The sequence below is a fragment of the Calypte anna genome, chromosome 1 (genome assembly GCF_003957555.1).
Source record: "Calypte anna isolate BGI_N300 chromosome 1, bCalAnn1_v1.p, whole genome shotgun sequence".
In the NCBI taxonomy this organism is placed as follows: Eukaryota; Metazoa; Chordata; class Aves; order Apodiformes; family Trochilidae; genus Calypte; species Calypte anna.
The window spans coordinates 175,425,734-175,451,383 of record NC_044244.1 but is presented as its reverse complement, the minus strand read 5'-3'; the positions used below and the strand labels follow the sequence as shown (position 1 = coordinate 175,451,383).

Here is a 25,650-nt window from a genome sequence, read left to right as displayed (position 1 = left end):
TCAAAATCCTTTTCAACTATAATTCCTTGCATCAGTTCCTAGTTTATATAGGTAAATTAGGATAAAAACATCTAAAGAACTCATAAATGGTTCACTATTTTGTTGAAGCCAAATTTAGACAGTAAACTCCTATGTCTGAGATTTATCTTCTTCCTATTCAAGTTTCATGGTGAGTGACAGGAATAATTCCATACCTATTTGATATGTGTGGAACAAATTATAAGCTATATTAAGAAACATGGACCAAATAGGATGAACTGATAGAAACTTAATTACTCATACAACTTGTAAGAAAAAGTTTGTTCATATTTTCTGCTAAAAATGTCATTCTCAGATTTTCAAGATCTGCTTCTTCACAGTAAATTAATGGAGAGATTTAGGAAGATGCGTTTTGCTTCTTTGACTATATGGGAAGACTAAAGTCAGCTTTTTCTGAGGCAAATTATTTTAAAATTTATTTTAAAATTTTAAAATAAATTAAAATTTTAATTTATTAGGGCAGATTATTTCCTTGTTCAGAAACGGTTTGACTACAAATACTTCTGCAGGAAACAACTAAGGATGTTCCATCATCAGTTCTACAACATTGTCCCTTACTCTCTTCTTTATTTTATCTTGCTGGTCACATCAGGAAAACTTTTGTCTTAAACGACCTCTCCAGCTCCTGTACTGAAATTGGCTCTTGGAGGCTTCATTGTCCAAGAAAAATGTGGCTGATTCACATGATGATTTCCTTCCCGTAAAGAATTAAAATAAAATAAGCTCTGATGCTTCTATGTGGGAAGAAGATGTGACCTAATAAAGAGGATGGTAACTGCTCAAAGATTGTATTGAGGAAAATGGTGATTTGGGCATTGATGTTAGAAGCCTTGCTGAAACAAGTGTGCCAAGACCAGTGAGACTGGCTTGGAGGTAGGTTTTATCAGCATGTTAAACATGACCAACACTTTTTCACTACCATGGGTTTCAGGTGAGGGAATATGTCCCAGAAAGAAGGCTGTGACTGAAATTCTAGCCTCTGTACTCAGAAGCTATCTTGCCAGTAGGCTTCAGTAAGAGCATTGCAAGCATACGGGATGCTGGTGCTGGCATTCTCTATGCAATGACTTTTTATGTTGTTGTTCTTTTGTATCAAAGGGCATTTGAAAACATTTGGATTTGGTTTTCTGCTGTCTAGACACTACATGCCCTTCACTGAATGCTCCAGCAATGGATTCAAAGTCCAGTATACTATGATGTTAAAGTCATAAAGGAAAAAAAATAATCTAATCAAACCATGGCTTTTGTCTTAGAAGGACAGACACAGCCATAAAACCACAGGTGTCTAGATCACCAGTTAGCAAATAACAGACTGCCTCACAATGGAAGTTCTTGAACTCTGATGGCTTGGGTTTCACTTTCCAGCAGAAAAGCCAACTATACTGCCACTGTATTTTGAGAGAACTCTTTGGGCAGTCTCCTACAAGACAGAACACTGTGCATTAATAGACAATATAATGATGAAATAAATGCTATTGGACAGACCTGGTTCTGACTTGCTGACATGTACAATAAGAAAGAAATGAGACAGTCACGGCCACTCTGTCACTAATGCTAAAAAAAAACACAGAGTGCAAAGCACAACCTGAGATGCAAGATCCTAAATTTCCCACCTTGAGGGACATTAACATTTACAGTGATCCACACAGACATTTACTGAAAAAATTTATATCCACAAAATGAAGCAGTAATGGCAAAAGAATTCAAACGAGCTCACCTTTCAGGAATTTCAAGATAGCACTAACATTTCAGAGCTGCAAATCCAAACAACTCAAATCCTAAGAACTGACTTTAATCATAGCCTAAAGCAGAGAACAAACACTCCTATTTCTCACACTGTTTACTGTCTAGAGTCTTGCTTCTATATAACAACTTGCTTATTACAAATTTACTAAAATAGTATCATTTTTCCTTAACCCCATTTGCCCTCAAAATAAAAGCTTGGGAAACTGTATGTCATCAGCTGATGATACCTGTCATCATGAAGTATTTTTAACTAGAGGAGTGCAGTTCTAAATCAAATATTCAGATTTAAAAAAAGAAAATCAGCTCTTATTAAAGATACATAGTGTTACTCTTGATGTTATGCCTTTAAATAAATATAGCAAGTGGAACAGGCTAGTGCTGGAACTTTAACAACATTCTATCCTGAAAAACTATCAAATACAATAATCTGTATTCAAATTCCTTTCTAAAAAACTGTTCAATTATTTTAAGCCATATTGACAAAAAACTTACAAGTTTCATTCCATGACATTATTACTGTTTATTTGGCCATCAGCTGTATAAGCATCTTAGGACATTTCAATACGGAGAGAAAACTGACTTCATCCCAAAACATCCAGAAACACAGCAAGGTAGGAAAACCACAGCTTGATGAGCATCTGACAGCTTAACATTAGAAAACATCATGCAGTACACACATTCTTACCATTTGCTTGTGCCTTCTGGTAGGAGTACTGGAGGGGGAAGAGCCAGTACTCAGAGCTTCTTCAATATCTAAGTTCAACTGTTCCAGCTTCTTCATAAGAGATGACATAGAGTCTGACCATTCAGATCTTTTTTCTGCCTGGGTCTGAAAGAAATCAAACATATATGAAGACTTAAAACATTGTGACACTCACTTTTTCTTTTTGCTTGCCCTCAAGAAAAAAGCTGAGCAGCTCTCTCCCTGTCCTTGGGTAACTTCCTCCATTTAGAAAGCTTCAATCATCACTCCAGTCCTGATGACTGATCTTCATGGCTGCTCCTCATACCCTAAATTATCACACTCTATTCTTTGCATATCTTAATGGCTTTCTAACACTTCATCTTGGGTGAACCATTGTCAGTCCATACTAAGCAAAACCAAGTTCAAAAACCAAAATAATTTTAACATATCCTCTGTAAGCTGCTTCTACTTTAGCAACTCTCCACTGATTCCTTAGTGTCAGTAAGGATCAGGGCATTCAGCGTCACCATGTGTACTGTATTTTATTCCTGACTAAAATTCCAGACTTTGTCATGTCTTGCAGCTTTCTTCTACCCATCCATTAGAGAATCTGCCTGTATGGCCAAAATAGTTTAATGGTATCAAACATTTTCTGTTTTCATGAGTACATTTTCCTCTTTTATCTAAACTGCTTCTCAGTATGATGAACACTTTAATGCACTGTAGTGCAACTGCCGAAATACTTTTCCTTAGTTTCCTTCAAGTCCTTTCCAGTGACTCCCCTTAAGCACCTTTCCATAGCAGTCCCCATGCACACTGCCACATTATGCCTTGTTTTCCTCATTTAAATCACTTATAAATAATCCACAAGAAAAATAATCACACTGTCACCATGGGCAGCTACTGCTCCCCAGACAGATCTCTGTGCTGGAGCTTCTTCCATTTTTTAATCCTTCTTAACTTTTACAAATAATACCTATTTTTGCAGATTACCATTTCATAGCAAATAATGAGCAGTCCAACCGACTGAGCATAAAACTGTAATACTACATTGTATCCATCCTCCCAAAATCTTAAGAACCCCATATACCAACACACAATACCTAGGGGAGCAAGATGAATACTATTATTCTTACCTGAAAAATCTTTATGGTGATTTCTTTCTTTCTGAGGGTATAATTGTAATTTCCTCATTATCACAGGAAAAAAATCCTAACAAATAGAATCCAGGAGACTCACTCCAGTATTACATGGATATATACTAACAGAATTGCTTATCTCCACCCACAGTAACTAAGAATAAGGATACAGATCACCAGATATCTGGTCCCATACTATCAACAGACACATGTTCCTTTCAGAAGGAGTATATTTGTAGGAATTGTTTGGAAACACAGAAAATTAAGTATCTTTAGTTTTCCAAATCTTTATTTGGAATTTCCCTATTTTTCATAAAGGTCAGAGTATTTTTTTCTGAAATGCTGTTAACAGTGCTAAGCTGCATTAACTCTGTGGCTATTAAATTATTTAAATAAATCCTTCGATTGCTTCCTTGTCTTCCCAACTACTTTGAAGTAAAATATAGGATGTCCCACTGAAAGCAAGCATCTAAAACCACTCCTCATGTTGAATTTATTCTGAGTGAGATGATCTTACACAGAAAACGTGCATGTTGATACATGGCTACAATATTCATTTATAAACAAATTAAATATTGTTCATTTTTTGGTAGTTATGCTTCCTCACATACTCATCTTTTCAATACTAAAGAATGCTCAAAAGCTCAGCAAGGACAAACCACACAAATCAACCTGAATTCCAGCAACAGTCAATGTCAAAATCTAATTTGAAGGTTCTATTTCTCAACACAGCTGAACAGGAATTTAAGGAAAAGAAGCTCTGAGATTGTGCTTCTTACAGCTGTAAACAATTCTGATGGTCAACAATTCACAGGTGAATTGAGTAAAATGTTTGATTTCCATGGTTTACACAAAAATTGTACCTGTCAAGTGACAAATTTTGCAGGTTATATTAGTTTAGATTTTTGAGATAAATAAAAAGCAGGAGCTATTTCCACAATTGCATACAGCCCATTTTCTGTTCCATGAGAGGAAAGAGTATTTTGGGGGCTGGAAAGGTGTCTTGGATTTAGTATTTTCCACAGAAAATACAAAGATGAAAATTCATGGAGGTTTTAAAATATTTCTAAGATAATCTAAGTGCACATACCAAAACACAAGGGGTTGTGTTACAATAAAATAATACACTGGCAAGCACACTTAGCATCTTAACAAATATTTACCTACTTGAACAATATTTCAAGCATTCACTAATGCTCTACGCTACATCTGCATGAGCAAAATCACCTCATTTTTAGAAACTGTTATACTCTAAAAGAACTCTAACCACAGTAATTTCTTAAAAATACAAGTCCTAAGGAGCTTCCCCAAACTATAACTCCCCGAGCTTTCTCCCTCTACGTCTCTTTTTTCAGTTCAGTAAGATTCTGTTTTGACTGTTGAGGGGGATGAGGAAAAAGATGGGTTTTCATTGTCCTTGAAGATAAAGCCTAGTTAACAAATGCCATTCATTAACTGGAAATTTGGCACAAAAGCACTGTTTGGAACAAATGCTGATTGGCTATGTATTTCAAAGGTTGCCTGAAATTCCTGCTGAACAGCAAAAACATGATGCTGCTTACATTCAGAAATACACAGCCTGCACAGTAGGACTTCTACCCAGTGAATAAATCCTGCCTAATCCATTCAGGAGGAACACAGCTCCCCAGTGTTCAGCCCTAGTAACTAGGCTGGACACTACCAAAGTGCTCAGAAGAGCTGAGTATCAGTGGATCCTACCCATAGCAACTGTAGAGGCAGTAGGGTCAGGTCATCTTTGGAGGCTTTTGTATTTTGCCCTTCAGGAGGAAAAAAAATCTCACTCTAAATTATCTAAGAATCATGGTCTGCTTTATTCAGTGCTTTTTCCCTAACAAGTGATACAGGAAGGACTTTCAAGGTCTCCTTTCTTTGCTGGCACTAGGGACATTCAGCAATGCATAGGAATGCAGTTATCTTTTGGGGAACCTGGAAAGCTTAGAGACAGAAGTGTGTTACAGGAACACATTCTGTATCTTACCTCAGAATATAAAACTATAGAATCATTTAGGTTGGAAAATACCCTTAAGATCACTGAGTCCAACCAATAACCTAACGTTACCAAGTTCAATGCTAAACCTGCCCTTAAGCACCAAGTCTTGTAAACACCTCCAGGGAAAGTGACTCAAGTACTTCCCTGGGCAGCTTTTTGCAATGTTTACCAACCCTTTTGATAGAGAAAATTTTCCTAATATCTAATCTAAACCTCTCCTGATGAAACCTGAGGACACTTCCTCCCATCCCATCCTAGAAAGATGAGCAGTAGTATAAAGTAAGATCAGAGAAACCCTCATCAAACAAATCTTTCAAGGTAGAGCAACTGTGTCTATGAAGATCATGTCACACAGTAGGCAGGGAATGACATATTGGCCTTGAAAGTGAACTCCTTTGCCATATGTCTTTTTCTGGTCATATAGTCAGATTAGACAAAAAAACCCTATAATAAAACAGAAGTATCATCCTCTGTGTTAAATATAAAATTAAGTGGTATGCTCTTCCTTAAACAGTTATAATTGCAGCTATTATGCTTCAGATTGTTATTGTAGGTGAAGAAGTAACCCAACTGTTTAATATTTACTGACATATTTAGCAGTCAGCCAAACATAAAATTAGTTATAGGTTGATACATCCTACAGCAACCAAAACTTGGTTTAGAACGGAAAGCCTAATGCTTCATGTACATATTCATATTGATTCTGTGTTCAGTAACACAGCTGAAATTTCTTTACTGTCAATTATAAATCACAGAAGTAAAACAGGGCACAAGATTATGGTCCATCACCTAAACAACAACTTGTTTCTTCCTTTGATTGAGAACTAAATACATTCCAGGCATCCAACTACTGTGTCTTTTGGACCAAAGGCTTCTGCATCCTGTCTTCCAGCTTTCAAGTATTCTTCACAAATCTTATTCAGCAAAAACATCTGTGATAAAAGGCATATTTGTTTCAATGTTTTGCCCATGAATCTTATTGCAATACGCATAACAGATGCCAGCAAATCTAAATTTAAACTGAAAGAATGTGGCAGAAATTAACACATCCATATAGAACACTCAGAGGTCAGGGTTAACCTCACTGCCGGACCTCATCCTATACTGGAAGCAGAAATGTTTCCAAGTGAGGGGTTATGAGAAAATTACACAACTCTAAATTTATCTGATAACTTGTGGCTTTCACTTCAGAAACCTTCAATAGGTCCAATTGTTCTTGTAGTTACTGTATTGTTCAACATAGTTACTTCCAAAATAAGAAAAATAATACTAAAAGTCTTTAACCCTTCTGCCTACCTTATATTAAATCAGTTTAGATAAAATTCTCTCAGATATAAAGCCTAGATCTGCAAAGAGCAATTTTGTGGACCTATTTCAGAGGCCAAATATTGTATTTTTCTCTTGCTGCACTGATGGGGCTCTTCCAATCTCAAAAGCAGCTCTGTACAAAGGTCTTTCAGGCACTGGTGTCTTTGCCTACAGGGGCTGAGGGAGGAAGCCAGATTGGTTCCCTATGCAAAATACTTCCAGGAAAAAAAAAAAAAAAAAAAAAAAAGAAAGAAAAAAAGTATTTAGAATACAAAGGACTCTTCTACTCTCAAAATAGATTTCTGCATGCCTTCTATGCCAAATATAAAACATTGCAAAGAGAACTTTCCCTCATATCCCATTATACTGTTGCTTACATATCGACAGAGCTTTTAGATGGACAATAATTTTGTCCTGGAAAGGAGGTAAAGCAAACTTTGCAGTTAGCAACCTTCACACTGGTAAGAACTGCACTACTATCTGGCTAAAATGATCATAGAAATGCTCTTCAATCTCTCAAGTCAGCAGGCAAAATGATGTGCATAGCTAGGTTGTTGGGAAAGAGAAAGGATTGTTTCATTAAATTCAGACCAATCTGGATCCTTCTGATCCCCAAAACATGGAGAGCATTCACTAAGATGGACTATTGGGACCTCAGCAGTCTTCCAGAAGAAAAGGAATTACAAACTTTAGAAGACAAATACTAATACAAAGATAGTATCAATTTAATGGGTTTTATAGAAACTGCCTTTTCCAGGATGAACACTTTCCCCTCTGTGATATACTTCTTAAATGTGTCTGTATGGAGCTTTGTTTTCCCTTCCCAATCAGTCACTTCTCTGTGCTTTCCTGCCCTTTCTTGGGCCTGCTGCCCCAAGCTAATGACTTCTTCAAGCAGATTTCCAGAAGAGACACAAGCCATTAACTCCATGAATCTGAAAAATCCTTCTGGAGTGTTGAATGTTTCAAAGCAAATTAAACTGATTTTTAGATGCTTAAGGTTGTTTCTGACTTTTTGCCATTTCCCCTTACAGTGCCACCACATAACTGATTTATTATCTTTCATTAGGCTTACCTGTGCATTTCTCTAACCTACATTTTAGTATTTTAGTAAACCACTAGCTATGTCTTTGAGGATTAACACAGTACAATACAGAAAAAAATGTTAAATTCAGGACACCAAACAGTAAGGATATACACTGCAGGGTGGAGTGCTATCATTAAAACCTGCACAACACGGCAGAAAAGGGACAAAGAAGTGGTACAATATAAAAATAATGCAACACAACCCTTACTTCATTTCATGTGTTTGACTGTTCATAAAGGCGAACTCATATCAGCTCAGAAATAGACTCAGTTACTTTTTATAACAGCTTTTAATCTCTCAGACAGTGAACTGGTAAATTTGGCCTTTGATTTGCAACCAACACATTGATTTGGCATAGTGATAATGGCCATCATATAAATGAAAATAAAACCCTGAAGTCCCATCTCTCTCTATCAAGGCTGGAGAGGGTGATTAGGCTATGGAATGGACTGCCCGGAGAGGTGGTAGATTCTCCGTCCCTGGAGACATTTAAAAAAAGACTGGATGTGGCACTCAGTGCCATGGTCTAGCAACTGCTCCGGTGGGTCAAGGGTTGGACTCGATGATCTCTGAGGTCCCTTCCAACCCGGCTAATTCTATGATTCTATAAATTCTTAAGGATTTCTGCTCTATACTAGGCAGCACAGGAGTCCTGGTACCAATGCAGTCATCCCAACATTAATTTATGGAAATATTTCCCAGATGAAGAAACCTGAGCTTGGAATTCTTGTAGTGAAGTCCAACAGCATCTTGGCTTGTACCAGGAACATTGTGGCCAGGAGAAGGGAAGTGATTGTGCTCCTGTACTCGGCACTGGTGAGGCCTCACCTTGAGTACTGTGCTCAGTTCTGGGCTCCTAACCACAGGTAAGACTTTGATCCACTGGAGTGAGTTCAGAAAAGGGCAACCAAAATGGTGAAGGGTCTGGAGAACAAGTCCTATGAAGAGAGGCTGAGGGAACTGGGACTGTTTAGTTTGGAGAAGATTAAGAGAACTGGGAATGTTTAGTTTGGAGAAGAGGTGGCTAAGAGGAGACCTTATTCTCCCCACAACTACCTGAAAGGAGGTTGCAGGGAGGTGGGTGTTGGGCTCTTCTCTCAAGTAAACAATGATAGGACTACAGGTAATGGCCTGAAGTTGAACCAGGGGAGGTTTAGAAAAGATCTGAGGAAGAAATTCTTTACTGAGAGTAGTTAGGTGTTGGAACAGGCTGCCCAGGGAGGTGGTGGAATCACCATCCCTGGAAGTTTTTTAAAACCATATAGATGAGGTACTTCAGGACATGTGGTAGTGGCCATGTGATAGAGATATATAATTTTTTTTATTTTTTTTATTTTATTTTATTGGGAGGGGGGGATGTTGACAGTTGGACATGGAGATCTTAGAGGTCTTTTCCAACCATGACAATGCTGTGATTCTGTATCAGCATGGTACTCCACCCAAGATAAGAGAGATAAATTGGAAGGGTAAAAGAAACTAATTTAGTTGAAGAAAAAGATGTGAGGCAAAATGCTTTAGAAAACAATTGCACACACTACTGCAGAAGTTTTAACATGCAGTAGCCCCTTGTCCCAGATAGCTTCATATGGAAACTCCATTGCAGGTTTGTTTTATTTCTAGTAAAAGCAACTAGTTTTGTATTGCACTTCTTGTTTAAAAAAATTACAACTTGTAGTTTCTTTTAACATCAAATACAATTTGGGTTTGCTACAGTGATTAAAAAAAAACAGTTTTCACTTTCCCAGTTCTCAATGCCTACAACAATTCTTCACCATCTAACAAATTATGATGTCAGGCAACACCAAATTTCACAAACACACTGTCTGACCAGCCTGTGCTGCTGACACATGCTACAGAACTGGCACCCAAATGGCCAGACAAGCTGTCGTAACAGACATCTGCTCCTACTCCTGTACATGAATTACCCTCTTGGGTTATCCCATCTTCAGCTGATGCCAGATCATGTTTTATCTATTTATCTATTTTACCATTTCCTCCACCTTGTGAGGTAGAGAAAGTGAGCTGCAGTTCTTGTATCCCAAACAAGAACTGGCTGCTTTAAGCACCCATCAAGTTTCTGATGCTGTCCATGTGCTTTCAATTTGGCACCATGGGTAGCACTGGTTGCATCTGCACAATTGTCATGAATGTCAAAACAGTTTAGACACATAGGTATTGAGAAACATTTAAATTTCACTTCATCAAAAATCACTAACTTCAAAATAAAGTAACTCCTACCATGACTATCTTGAAAAACGTAGCCTGTGACTGCTGACAGAAGGGTATCTTCCTGCACTGTTGGTTGACCAAGCAAGGGTGTGCTTCAGATTGTTTTTCACAAAAGCTGAGGGCTCTCATCCCATTAAAGCAACAAAATGTTACATACTGGAACAATTAACCTACAGCTTGCTCTCCTCAGTCTGTTTAATTGCACCTAAAAATTAAATTTTGAGATTGGAAGAGAACTTGGAATAGATTCTGTTTTCTTGGGATCACTTTAATACCGGGTACAAGTGGCTGTGCAAGAGACTCCTCTTCTAGCCTGAGCAGATATAAGCATGAAAAGCTATTTTACTTACCTACCATGAAAGGAGGAGCAGAATAGTTTTACCAGTTTTAGCCCTAGAAAATACAGAAGCACTTTTGTAAAACTAAGGTATTGTCTTCCCAGTCCTACAAACAGGACTTCAACCCCAGGCTCTGCATTTCAGTTGCTTCGGTAGAATCATAGAATGGTTTGTGTCAGAAGGGGCCTTAAAGACCATCTATTCCCAAACCCCCTGGCATGGGCAGAGACACCTCCCACTAGACCATGTTGCTCAAAAAACCACCCAACCTGGCCTCGAAAACTTCCAGACAAGGGGCATCCACAACTACCCTGGGCAACCTGTCCCAATGTCTCTCCACCCTCACACTAAAGAATTCCTTCTAATGCCCAACCTAAATCTCCCCTATTCCAATTTAAACCATTACCCCCCGTCCTACCACTCCATCAAGTCCCTCCCCAGCCTTCTTGTAGACTCCCTTCAGCTACTGAGAGGACAACATAAAATCTCCCCAGAGCCTTCTCCAGGCTGGACAACCCCAACTCTCTCAGCCTTTCCTCATAGGAGACAAGCTATGTATGCTGTATCTCCATCTCATGTAGTTCTCTTACAAATCTTATTTTTCCAGAGACAAATCTAGAAGAGAAGGATTTATGCCCATAAAAATTTACCATAAGAAATTACTTCAGAGGGTAGGAAACAGGCTAGTGTCCTTGAAACAACTGAGGAAGCCATATCTTTTTCTTTTAGGGCAGATGAACCACTATATTACAGAAAATGGTAACACAGAACCTTTTTCCTTTACAAAGAAAGCTGCAGCCACCACTGCATTCTGTGGAAACCTTCATTTTCTGGGTAAACATACAGGCTCTGTGTCCACCAAAGCAACTCAGAACAAGCAGTCCCACCTATGTACTGCCTCCCAGTTAAGGTTAGCCACAAGATAAGCATCAAGTTCTTAGTCTTAGATTGAACTGTATGATTTGGACACACAAAACAAACAAACAAAAAAAAACCAAAAAAAAAACCAAGTAGGAGACATTAAACTAAAAAACAACCCAGAAAATAAAACACACACACCCTGCTTTATCAGTGTTTGGCTGGGCTAATAGCAAGTCTCAGTTAGTGGCCATTAGCTGATGCCTGAAAAAAAGGTGCAAGAACTGGGCAATAAGAACCTGGCATTTTGCACAGGATTCTGTCCCAGGTTTCAGTAGCATGAACTGGAAGCTTTAGCACAGTATTATGCAGCAAACTGAACAGGACTTTCACATCAAGCAACAAAATTCTGTGTCCTAGATTATTTTGGATTTGATCCACAAATTAAAAATTCAGTGCAGTTCCAGATGAATTCTCAAATCAGAGCCAACAAGAGCATGACAGGGGCAGCTCTTCATGATATTTTCACATAGACGTTCATGCTAAAACCACCACAGGGCCCACTGCTCCTGCTGAAATCACCCTTTTCTATTAAATGTGTGTAGTCTAACACAAGTCCAACTTACTTAGAAAGTAGCGCACTATTCTGAATTTGTCTATGATAATATTTGAGGTCTTTGGTTGAGAAATGGTGTAACCTAAAGACTAGACTGTTATGGAAAATAAATACTTTACACTGATCTAGGTCTTCTAATGTCTAAGTGCAAGCCAGGTGATGTTGCATCTTAATGAAAGTAGTGAGGAAGCAAATGTCTTCTTCAAAGTGTGCACAACTCCTACCTTAGCAGCTTCCAAGCAAGATTTAAAACTCTAATGCTGTGCCTCTCTGCTACATACAGACATCTTTATACCATACTACTGAAAGAAAAATTATTTTTATCCATGCTTGCTTCTTCCCCAAGAGAACCTTGTTCTTTTTCTGTTCTGTGTGGAAATGAGAACATATTACTTCTGTGTGGGAAGTGATTCTCATTTAGAAGAATGTAGGGAAGACAAATACCCACGTGGGGCCGACAGAGGCTTTTTCCAGTGCCATGACCCTGCTGGATACAAATGAATATGCAGTAAGCTGCATCCCTACCGGCTGTAACAAAGGAAAATTAGTGTGACTGGTGAGAACTGGTGTTCACCCTGAGATTAGTAACTCAAAAGTAACATTGGAGGTGAAAAACTGGCCGAAGACCAGTAGTGGAAAGTAGCATGAAGAAGAAAATAGTACCAGCAGATAGAACAGCCAGTGATAGGATAATAGCATAAAGAAAAGTATCTCATGACTTACATAATACTCAGGAGGTCCTGAACACAACCCCTGTAGGGGTAAATCAAACCTCAGGGCAAGACCTAAAGTCCTAAAGGTCTCAAGAAAGGAAGCACTAATGCCTCTCACTGCCAGACCCAAAACAAAGTCAGCCCCCATTTGGAGCAGGCAAAGCACCACCCCACCCTGAGCAAGAGAAGCCAACACGGGTGCCCTACCCCAGCTCACCCCTCAGGGTGCAGCAGCAGACAGCACATAGCTGTGAGCAGCTCATCAGGCTGCCCTGTGCTTCAGTTGCCATCACGACAGCTGAAGTAGGGCTATGCTTAGTATTAATAAAACAGTACTTACAATTGGTAAAACTGTATTATTTAAATTTAATTTGCAAAATGACTGCAATTGTATTTATGACAAATGACAAAAAAACCTCCCAACTGCACAGGATAAAAGGGACACCCTGTCCAAGACTCCCGGTCATTCATGGAGCTGTGTCAGGTTTGATGCTGTTCCCTGCCCCAAAGTTCTTGCAATCTGCTACTGAGAATAAATGTTAGCAATCCACTTCTAAACAGAAATCAGAAATTAATGGAGACTATAAAGAGTGAAAGGCACCTCCAGGAACTAGAGACTACTCAAGGACAGAGAGGAGAAAGCTTGGCAGAAGGAAAGATATTTTTGGCAGCTAAGAATAGGTGGTGATGGGGAAAAAGATGGGACATGAATTATGAGAGAACACAAGACCAGCAGATAATTGAGATAATGTAAACCTTCTAAATTATATCCTGAACCGATTTTCATCAAGCTAACAGTAATGAGAGAGCATTAATCCCAGGCCCAGAAAAGTAATTAGGCACCATTCCCAGATCTTCACTGGAAGCTTGACACCCAAGTATCCAGGTTCAACCACTGAGCTTTGGTATTATTCAAAAACAAGTGCAGTCTATGAATTTGTTGTGACAGATTTACTGATATATTTAAAGGCATTTTTACAAATCGCTGGCTCTAATGACTCCAGAAACTCTTGAAACTTTCACAGTAACAAAAGTAATACAATTTCTGCTGTTCATTTTGCAAACTTTATTTCAAAAACTTATGCAGTATAAAACCAAATGTATTTTTCTTCAATAAATAACTTTAAAAATCCCCATTATTTCACATTATTTAACTTCATGCCAAGCTATGCTTATATTGAATTAAAATAACATTTCTGCAAATTTAGTCTGTGCTTAATGTGTACAGCAGCCTACACCACACTTCTAGCATAACTCCACCAAAGTCCTTCATGTTGTCCTTCTGTATCAAGGACCTAAAATTTTTCAAACACCTGAACATAACCACATAAAATGGAAGGTGGCATGTTCCTGTTATTTATTTATAATACGTATACTCTTGAAGAGAAACTGTTTTGAATCAACAGCTTCCCAAGCAGCAGAGACCCTCCCTGGGATTTTGGACACCAGACAGGAAAACCATCCAGTAAAAAGCACGAAAATGGCTTCTTCCACCAAAATCACACAAGACAGAAAGAATTAATAAAGTTCTCTTTTCAACTTCGGAAGAAACATTTTTTTAACATTATAATCCCAAGGCTAGATTTCACCCAGCCCCCTTGAATATTTATCCCGAAACAACTTTAGTAATTGAATGTCCTTTTGTTTTTTTCCCCAAAAACATAACTGTTCAATTTCCCCTCCTTCGTTTAGGAAAGCTTAATTTCACCAAAAACCGCGTAACAGGGTGCGCTGCTTCCACACCCCTGTGCTCAAGGGCACAGCCCGGCACCACCCGAGCCGGGGCCGCCGACCACCGCGCAGGCCCCGCCTCTCCCCGCACACCCTGCTCGCTCCGACCCTGGCCCCCGGGCTGACACGGGCCAGCACGGCCCGCCGAGCGCGGCTGAAGGAGGTGCCCCCTCCCCCCCCGCCGCCGCCCTTCCCCCCGCACAGGAGGGCGGCTTCAAGCCCCATGTGGGAGGCAGCCACGTCTCTTCTCGTCGCAGCGGCTGCTTCACCCTCGGTCCTTGGGCAGGGGAGGCGGTGAGGCGAGCGCCCTTGCTTTCCCCCACCCACCGTTCCTCGTCCCGGAGGAAAGAGCCCCGGTGGTGGCTGCTTGAGACAGCGGCGCCGCGCAGAAGGGGCGGAGGGGCTGCTGCTGCTGGGGTCCCGCTGAATGCCTCCCTCCCTCCCTCCTTGCCTCCCTCCTTTCCTCCCTCCCCCCCCGCCAACAATGGCGGCAGCGCTGCCCGCGCGCCCAACGGCCGCCAGCCCCGTCCCGTCCCGTCCCGTCCCGCCCTTCCCCAGGCCTGGCGCGCGCTGGGGGAGGGGCGGGGCCCCGCCCTCGGACAGCGCCCCGCGGTGCGCGCGCAGCCCCTCCCCCCCCCTTTTCCGCCTCTGCCGCTCGGAGCGCGCGCGCGCGCGCCGCTGCGACGTCAGCGGTAGGCGGAGCCGGGAGGGGAGGGCGGGGCGACACCGCCGGCTCGCGGGGCGGCAGCGCCACCTGGCGGGCAGCATCGCGCGGCGGCGCCCGCGGCCCGAGCGCGCCCCCTACCGACCCGGGAAGAGGCGGGGGAAGGGCTCGGTCCGCACAGCGCTCAGCGGCGGCGGCGCGGGAGGGACCCGGGACCCGGAACCACCCCCGCCTCGCCCGTTGCTCCTCCGCACCCCGACCCGGCAGGCGCCGACCGGGGGCTCGCCCGCTCGGGCTCTGCGGGGAGCCCCGCCGTGCCGGCAGCGCTGCGGCCCGTGGGCAGGCGGCCTTCCGGAGGGCGAGGCTGAGCGGCGGGGCCCCCTCCCCCCGGCCCTGCGGGAGGGCCCGGACCCTTCCCGTTGTCTCCGGGCCGTCGGGGCCTTCAGAGGCGGGGAGGGAGGAGCTGCCGCGGTCGGTGATGGGGACGCTGAGTTGCAGCCCGGCTCGCTGCTTCCCCAGCAGCTTCCCCCGGGCTTTGTCTGGGGCTATCAATTGTCAGAGCCGCGGGTGGCTCTGCTGCCCCATGGAATAACTATTCCCTAGGCAGTGCCTCAGTTTCCCCAATCCGAGACCGGGCATGCAGAGCCTTGTCTGCACATCTAAGCTTAGGTAGAATTACAAGTAATTTAAATTTGGATTGACAGGAAGCTGAACATGAGCCAGCAGTGTGCCCAAGTGGCCAAGAAGGCCAATGGCATCCTGGCCTGTAGCAGGAACAGCGTGGCCAGCAGGTCCAAGGAAGTGATTCTGCCCCTGTACTCAGCACTGGTGAGGCCACAACTCGAGTACTGTGTCCAGTTCTGGGCCCCTCAGTTTAAGAAGGATATCGAGGTCCCGGAGCGGGTCCAAAGGAGGGCAACCAGGCTGGTGAAGGGACTCGAGCACAGATCCTATGAGGAGAGGCTGAGGGAGCTGGGGCTGTTCAGCCTGGAGAAGAGGCGGCTCCGAGGAGACCTCATCGCTCTCTACAACTCCCTGAAAGGAGGTTGTAGCCAGGTGGGGGTTGGTCTCTTTTCCCAGATGACTTTCAACAAGACAAGAGGGCATGGTCTTAAGTTGTGCTGGGGGAGGTTTAGGTGCTGGGGGAGGTTTACCGAGAGAGTGATCAGGCACTGGAATGGGCTGCCCAGGGAAGTAGTGGATTCTCCGTCCCTGGAGATATTTAAAAGGAGACTGGATGTGGCACTCAGTGCCATGGTCTGGTAACTGCAGTGGTAGTGGAGCAAGGGTTGGACTTGATGATCTCTGAGATCCCTTCCAACCCAGCCAATTCTATGATTCTATGGAAGACCATCAGATTTTCAGGAATATTTCTGCAGCTGCGCACATTTGTGAGAAGTTAACTGTGTTTTATGGTCAAAACTACAGTTACTGGCCTAACAAGCACTGCATTTAAAAATGGCTAACACTGCATCTAAATACTTAGGTACACACGTTTCTGAAACTTTATGTTTGGCACAGACAGTCTGCCTCTCTGCTGTACCTGGCAGATGTCAGAATAAACTGCAGTCGAGGCTGAGTCTGTTCAACTTTGGAAAAATAATTGTGTCAAATCTGAGATCTGATTATATTGCCTTGGTTGCAAAAGTCTTATGAATAATAGGAACTATGTGGATAATGTCAGGCAGTTAAAAATGTAAAATTGCCCAGGTTCTCTCAAGGCAACACTGGTTAGAAGCACTGGGCTCTGAAATCATAATTTTGTTTTACTGGTGGTACTGCTGTTTACTTTGGGACAGTTGATTACTGCTGTTAGTGGAGAGACAGCAAGGCTTAGGATTGTTTAAAATCAAGCATTTCTGAAATCATTTAAGATTTGCTTATTTGGTTTGACATATTAAAACAAGCCTTGAGTGGGAAGATACAGATATTCTCATTTTTTTACTTTTCTGATGATAGGTAAAGGTTTTTCTTCAAAGACCATTACATTTTGCAGTATGAAAGGGCAGGATATGGGGAGGGAGAAGGACAAGTTCTGGAAGCTAAAGTCAGGCTGTAATCACTGTTCCATTAATTACCAAGCTTGAAGTCAGGTAGAGAACCAGGTCCAGATTTGGAGGCTTAGCTTCCTATTTTGACATCACTACACTCAGGAGAAGGTGGTAGAACAGAGGATCAAGGCTTTGAAACCTAACTGAATCATTTTACAGTACACCTCCTTGTGCCAACAGCACTTAATTTTAATTGTGATCCTTTTCATTTGGTTCCATACAAATTATAATACACAAAACTCAAATTTCTGTTCTTCCTTAATAAATAAAACAAACATAATTGGGCCATAGCAACCAAAATATTGTTTAAATGCCTTTAAAAAAATAAGTCCTCTGTTTTTCCTTCAGGATGGTCTAGTTTTCATTGGCTTCCTGTCCTAAGTGTTCATTACTGGAATTTGTCATTTTAATTAAAATGCTAAATGTTGTTCTGACTCGGTGTTGCTCAACTGCATGACTTCTGAGTATTTTTGATGGTTTCAAGACTGTCTAAAAGACAGGAAGAAATACCTGAAAGAGCAGACTTCTAACTCTGATCAAAATTAGTGGCTGGAGACTCAAATGACTGCCTGCTGTAAGCTGAAGACAAGAAGATAACAGCCCCTATCATTCCTGAGCTGCCACCAAGGAGCCATGTGTGCTAAATGTTCACTAAGCAGAAAGATGTTTGCAGCTAAAGCTCATGTCCTTTGCCAGAGTCATGGATTCCGGGACAAAGGGACAGGGGTGACATATTCAGGTACAGAGGGAACAGTGGGAGGTGGAAAGTGGAGGTGGGGAGGAGATGAGGGAGCAGTGCTAAAAGGTGTGAGCTCAGAGGCCAGAGGAAAGCAGGATGCATTGGTCCTGCAGAACACCAGTGTGCTAATCTTAAATCTGAAAAACACTTTAAAATGATTCTTTACTTTTCTGAGATAATCATCTTGGGGTGATAAGGTGAATTCTGTAGAAACAGCAGGACAATAGATTTTTACTCCCTACCCTGAGACACTTGATTTTATAAATGACTTTTTTTCCATTATGAGGGACTCTTAGTCCCTGAACAAGAAATGGATGAAAAATACATTGTCAGGGAGCTGATGGGTTGTTCAGTTCTGATTTGATGATTTTCTAGGATTTGTGTCACTGATCCCACATGCTTGTTATATTTTTTCATAAGGAGAAAAAGGGTTTCTTAATAACTTCTGTTTAGGTGTCAGCCCTGCCAAATTTCTCCTTGCAGAGCACCAATGAATTCAGTGAACCTCATTAGAAGCCCATTTCTAGTGGTGGCCAAGGATCAAGAAGCAATGTAGTTGGTGCCTCTCTGAAATAATGTTCAGAGAAACTCTTCAAGCCAGGGTGAAGAGTAGTGGCTAAGAAAAGTACATAAAAGATATTTAAACAAGTATTGCAGCAGAATAAATAAGTTGTAGCAGAAAGGTACATTACTGAAAATCTTCTGGAAAAAAAAGTCATTAGGAGAGAGGAAGTAAGCTGGTGTAACTAATAATATAGTTTGACACAAACAGTAATTTCAGTTTGTGCTTTGTTTTTTGTTTGGTTTTTTTCCCCCTAGGTTTTGAATTGATCAAAGTTAAAAGGAGGTGGAAGCAAGTTTGAGTATACTGTTGAAATCAGAAAATTGTTATACTTAGTGACCAGATAAAACTAGATGTACAATGTACATGTATTATTTATAGTACATGTACATTGTTGCAGCATTTCAATTATAAGAAGCTTGTCAAAATGACATAAGGATCTGATCATGGCAACAAATCTCCTTGTGTAAGTTTTTTTTAAGTGAGAGATATGAGTGAAGAGGTGCATTTTTCTTTTCATTATCTAAGTCTCTTAAACGCCTGCACTTAATCAGATGGGATCTCCCTCTGGAGTTCTTCAAAGCCATCCATGTCTTTTCCTCTGACTGTATCAGGAATTTATGTGCTACGTTTGACAGATTGCTTTTTCTATAATGTGGAAACTGGATACATTCCCTAACACCCAGATCCAGATAATGTTCTGCCAATGTCTTAACTCCATGTTAAGACAAGACCTGGTGTGCACCATCTCGACTCCCACTCCCTCTCTTCCTCCCCCATCACTGGTTTCTCTGGGAAGAAAATTAAACTATGTGAGCAGCAAACCTACTCCACCAGGCCGTGTGGATGGTCAGGAACCACAGATAGTTAGATATCTATATTTTCAATTAAAATTATTTGCCTAAGTTATAGAGATCAGATTCCAGTCCTCTCTGACTATGCTGATAAAACCAACAAAAGCTTTCAACCTGGAACAGTATGTAGTCTTACAGACAAAGTTTTGGATGAGCCACAGGCTCTATTAATGACACTTTTTGCAGGTCACCTCTCTGTATTGCTGAGGTTTTTTTCACCACCTTTTATTCCATACACTCATATATATGTTCTTACTACCTGCCTATACTAAAAGCCACTACTATATATATATTTATATGTATATATATATTTAAACTACTATGATACTCTGCTGTAATATATGTTCTCTAAATGACAAGAATACTCATGTCAAACATAAAAACTAAGAAGGAATTAGGTGGAGCTTAAATGCTGAATTGAAGATCATCACCTAATGCAGAAGAACAGTTATCTGTCTGTGCATGCCTATGGTCCTTGATCCCTTACTCATTTACAGAGTATGTATTTTGTCTTATATTCTTAATTGTTAATGATAATTGTCTACTGCAGAATTTTAACTGCATTTTTTTCTTTAAGAGATCAGAATCACAGACATAAATCCCATGAGTCAGTGATCGAAATAACTTTCAGGAACTTCACTATTTGTGGTATTTGTAAGCTCAACTTCTATCCTTTTAGAATAAAAAAAAGTAGAAGGGAAGTATGTGGAAATGTTTTATTATTACTTCATAGTGTTGACTTGTGTATTTTTCTCCCCTTGGACATCTTACTTTATGATCCAGACTCATAACTAAATCATAAACTGAGAAACAGCATAGTGTTTATAGATTTTAGCATGTCCTGTTTAGCTTGGGAAAAAACACAACTCTGTTAAAACCATAAACCACATACTTTTAAAGTAATCAGTTTGATCTTAATTATGATGAAAAATTGCTTTGATTGAGTTGTGAGACTGTGGCCCAGAGCTCAAAAAAATCTGTAATTTTTAGAATATGATGGTCACTAAATAGCAACAAGTACTGTTACCAGAACCTTAAGGCTCATTTTCTGTCCTTGCTGAAGATACCTTTTGCTGGAATGTGGGGTGTTGGGAGAGAGGAGTAACCTCTAGCAGCTATTTTTAGAAATTTACAGGAGTTTTGCGAAATCTTCAAGACAAAAATTTGCTAAAAATGTTCCAAAGTAGGTGAAGCTGTAAGCATGAGCTTGTCTCAGGGTTTGCATTATCAAGCAGAGGTTTAGCCTACCCATTACTGACCACCAGTTCTAATGTACATTGTATTTTGAGTACCTTAGTGTTATTTGCACTTGCCTGGCTCTTAGTGAAATACCATAACTGAAAGCATTTGAAAATTCCATTTATCTATGTTAAGGTATTTGATAAGCTTTATTTATATTCAGGAAAGTAATTTTATTTAAAGGAACAGGAAAAAATTATTGTTTGGAATTACTGAGAGATTTATAAGAAAGAGTAGAAGAAACTAGTAGCAGCAGTGATATTTTCTAATCACAAATATTTCAGTTCCATGTGATAGGCAATATTTTAGCAAAACCCTGCCAATCACAATAATCCAAAGGTCAATTGACATAACTTTAGCAAATAGCTGAAAACAAACAATTCCTAGCCCAATTCAAGGTGGCTAGGATTTTAGCTATCTCCTCCAATTATGTAGCTTACTGAAGATTTATAAACTCTAATTTGAAATGCAGTAGACTTAACAATAGCAATAGAATCATAGAATCATAGAATTAGCCGGGTTGGAAGGGACCTCAGAGATCATCTAGTCCAACCCTTGGCCCACCGGAGCAGTTGCTAGACCATGGCACTGAGTGCCACATCCAGTCTTTTTTTAAATGTCTCCAGGGACGGAGAATCTACCACCTCACCAGGCAGTCCATTCCATAGCCTAATCACCCTCTCCGTGAAGAAATTCTTTCTAATATCTAACCTAAACCTCCTCTGGCACAACTTAAGACTGTGCCCTCTTGTCTTGTTGAAGGTCGTCTGTGAAAAGAGTCCAGTTCCCACCTGGCTACAGCCTCCTTTCAGGTAGTTGTAGACAGCAATGGGGTCTCCCCTGAGCCTCCTCTTCTCCAGGCTGAACAGCCCCAGCTCTCTCAGCCTCTCCTCATAGGGCCTGTGCTCGAGTCCCTTCACCAGCCTGGTTGCCCTCCTTTGGACCTGTTCCAGGACCTCTACATCCTTCTTAAATTGAGGGGCCCAGAACTGGACACAGTACTCGAGGTGTGGCCTAACCAGTGCTGAGTACAGGGGAAGAATCACCTCCCTGGACCTGCTGGTCACGCTGTTTTTGATACAGGCCAGGATGCCATTGGCCTTCTTGGCCACCTGGGCACACTGCTGGCATAAAATAATAAGCAAAAATAACCAAAGTCTTCCTAGCAAAAGCAGCATATGAAGAATTGCAAGATATCCAGGTTCTAAGAGGCATATCTAGATATCCTGGTCAGTAAGACTTTATGTGCTGCATTAGCACTTGGGTTATATCCAGACATTCCACGATAAGAGTTGGAAGGATCATACTTTGGATTTTAATAGTTTGTCTTAATGCAAAACTTGAGGAACTTAAAGTGACAAGTTCTTCCACTTGCTCTCCAGCCCTGCTCCCCTCTGTGTAGCTCTGTTGTGATATTGCCACCATTAAAAAAAAAAAAAAAAGGAAATCAACAACAAGGGGAAATGAGCTAGACCACACTTAGCATAATAAACTGGTTAATAAATAGTTTAGCCTTACTGGAAAAGAAAAAGAGTAGACAGTACAGAAACCAGCCCAGTTGCTACCCATCCAGTATTTTGTCAATTTAAAGCTTAAAATGCCAAAGTTATAGGAATTTCCTTTGGAATTGTAGTGATTTTTTTGAAAAATTTAATTTATATTTGTCAATTCATCAAACTTTTCTAAGACAGCTTAATTTTGACAACCTTCCTCTGGGGAAATACCTTTACCTGTCAGTTAAACTACACGAGCTTCTTAGTAGCCCACCTAGCAAGCTGCTGGAGGCTCCTGACATATCATGGGAAATCCTTCACTGTCATAGAGAATTTTGAATCTCTGGGGAGTTTTTTCTGAGCTGGACTAACTCTAAATTTAAAAATACTTAACTTGCAAAACTGAATGTTTTTATTTCCCATGCCATACCTAGAACGGGGGGTTTGGGTATATACTGCCAGTTTTAAATTGGATGCATAAACTGAATTTTCCTTCTTAATTTTCTCCAGTTTTCAACCTCATACTTGCCAGTTTTACACTTTAATTTTAATTTGCATTGGAATTAAATGCTGTGTGTCCTGTGCTGCTTCTGTCACCAGTCCTTAGGATTTACAACCATTTTTTAACACAATTTCTGAATAAGAACACCTATCAAGAAGGTCTTTTTATTTTTTTTTTAGCTTGGTTTTTTTTTTTTTTTTTTTTTTAGCTAGATATCTGCATTCTGGTTAATGCATCAAACTCATCTTTACATACTCAACTTTACATACAAGTGGAAACACAAGGAAGGGTGATCTGAGATATAGACTGTAAAAGAATGCATTCCAACTTGCAGCACTTATTCTCATAGTTTGCTGCAGTTTGTATTCAAGGTAATTTTTTTTTTAAATGTTTTATATGAGAGCACTGAAGTGGCAGTTCTTGCATTTTCTGCCTGTTATTCACATGCAAAGTTCAGACTTTGTCATGTCTGAAAAATTTGGTTACAAAAGCATTTTCTGAGCCTATATAATGTACTTTTGCCTTTACTTCAGAAAGAACTGAGTTTGTCCCTGCTTGCTTGGAATACTGGGAGTTTCCTCTAAGGCTTTAAAACATGATTTTCTCTTTTAGCATTCAATTTTTATTATATTATATTTTGTTTTATTTTATTTTATTTTATTTTATTTTATTTTATTTTATTTTATTTTATTGTATTTTATTTTATTTTATTTTATTTTATTTTATTTATTTTAACTTTATTTTATTTTATATAATTTTATTTTATTTTATTATTTTATTTTATTTTATTTTGTTATTTTATTTTTTTTACCTTGGTGGCATAATGTGTCCTCCAAGACAATACTAAAACCATTAAGTCCTTACAAGGTTTTAACACTTAGAGATAGCACCTGAGCTACACTATAAAAAACATCAAATGGAAGGCTATTTGATAGCCCTCTCCCACAGGAGATGCATGATAGGATTGCAACTTCTATTAAAAAAACCAAACCAAACCAAACCAAAACAGGGTCTATGTAATTTTTTTGCTTCCCAATTTTGGTTTTTTTTTGTGTAATCTTTCATCTCCCATAAAAAAACATAATTATTTTTCATATATTCATTTTCTACAGTTATTTGTAATATCTTAGTAAACTGATAACAAAACAGATAAAAAGTACAGCTTGAGGTGATCCTCAGTTAGCTCCACAGCCTGGATCCTTAACTTCACAAGTATTCAGTACTCTGCTTTCTCTCAGTGCAGGCAGTGATCTTGGTCAGACATTGCTAATGAAAAGCAGCTGATTGCTGACTGCTAACTTTATATTGCTGTCTTGGCCACTCTGTGTATTCTGTCTTCTAGTTATTGGCTTCATATTCTTTTATCTTAGTCTTGATATATGATGTACTTATTATAGAATGAAATACATACAAGCTGCAGTGTTAAGTTCTGTCATTTCTTGGCAGGGTTAGCAGCTTTTTCTGACATTTTCATGTAAGTAAATCAATCCTTCGTTTGTAATGACTTACTACAAAGACACAAAACTAACTACAAAGACACAAAATTGCCATTACATGGCTTCTGAAATTTCACTATTTTACTGTTTGGATAGGAACACTAAATGCTAACTGCAAAATGGACAATGGGTTATAGAGCATATCACTAAATACTTCATCACAAAGATTAGGTTAAGGCCAGACAACATTTCTCTGAATAAAGAGTATAAATAAACTGTTAAATCTGACACTAAAATGTATCCTATTCCAGAGCCAGTTTTTGAAACATTGGATTAAAAGTCTAAATGCCAGAGAATTGCAGAATACATAGAAAGTACAGATAGAGAGAGCCCAGTAATACAGTACAAAACTCTGTACTGTAAAAACTGTAAAAACAGTCTGTAAAAACTCTGGTGAGATTTTACTGAAGTTAATTTCTGGAGGAAAAAAAGTTACAAATGCAGGAGCTGGGCTCAGTGCCTTGTCTTTTTTTATTTCTGGAGAACTCCAGGCTAAGTCAGAGGAGGTTTCCCTCTGCTGCATTGCACTAGTCTTAAACCTGAGATAATTCAAAACTGGTCAAGACTTTTAGTTTGGATGAAAAAAATTCTGATACATAAGAGCAGTCAATTTCAGTTTTTAATAAAATTTAAAATACTCCATACTTAGTTTGGTAAACTGTTAAGAAGAGTCTTGAGGGTGACCACATTCTCTCCCACAGGAAATAACCACACAAGAGTATCATAAAATGAAACCTCAAATCCATCACCCAAAAACTTTTATAAAGATCATTATATTTTTAAAATGTTTTTAAGTTTCTCCAGATTTGTTTCAAACATGGACCTCAGCATTTGCTCAGATCACTAGTTCTATGTTAGCTAGTGATTTGACAGTACCCAAATCAACACAGATCCCCAAGTGTGTCAAATCAGCTATTCAACATTTGGTCCCAAGGTACTACTAAGGAATTAAGTCCTTCGAAATACCAGGCTAACATTACTTTTTGAAATTCCACACAAAGAAAAACAGAGGGACCCTAAGTATATGACTAGAATCTGATTCTATTAACTGGCCATACACTACCCAGGAAAAATATTCAAAAACATCTAAATGCTTTATAGAAAGTTCCACAAACCTTTAGTGGGGCTTTTTTACACGTGAGGAAACTTGTAACTCATTTTTTTTACTCTGGCTCAAGAATTTTGCCATACCATGAAATATACTTTGCAAGTTTGTTAATTTAGTAGTGTTCTGGTTCTTGGTTGTAGGTTTTGGCTTCTTTTATTTTGCTATACTGTAGTTCTGCTGCTGGGCTTCAAAAACCTACCAAATCTTCACCTATCAGTCAAACAAGCTTGAAAATACAACCAAACCCCATCCTCTCAGCTTTTGCACAAGTTCCCAGTCTCACAAGTTGTTCTGCTCACAGCCCATCCCACAGTTTATCCAGAATCCCCATCTGCACTTTGAAGGAACATCTTCAGTGGTAAACAGATCACCAGATTTCTGCAGGTTTCTCTGGTCCCTCCCCACCTAAGACTGAGTCTGCAATTCTTGCAGGTACCTATTC

The 25,650-nt window shown here is 40.0% G+C and overlaps 1 protein-coding gene across 1 annotated transcript in view; it reads right to left on the bottom strand.

Moving 5' to 3' along the window:
- Positions 1–25,650, bottom strand: part of LOC115599222 — a 146,495-nt gene that overhangs the window by 66,766 nt on the left and 54,079 nt on the right. Inside the window, exon 3 of the mRNA XM_030460703.1 lies at positions 2,471–2,614. Coding sequence (XP_030316563.1) covers positions 2,471–2,614 — 144 coding nt within the window. The remainder of the gene's footprint in view (positions 1–2,470; positions 2,615–25,650) is intronic.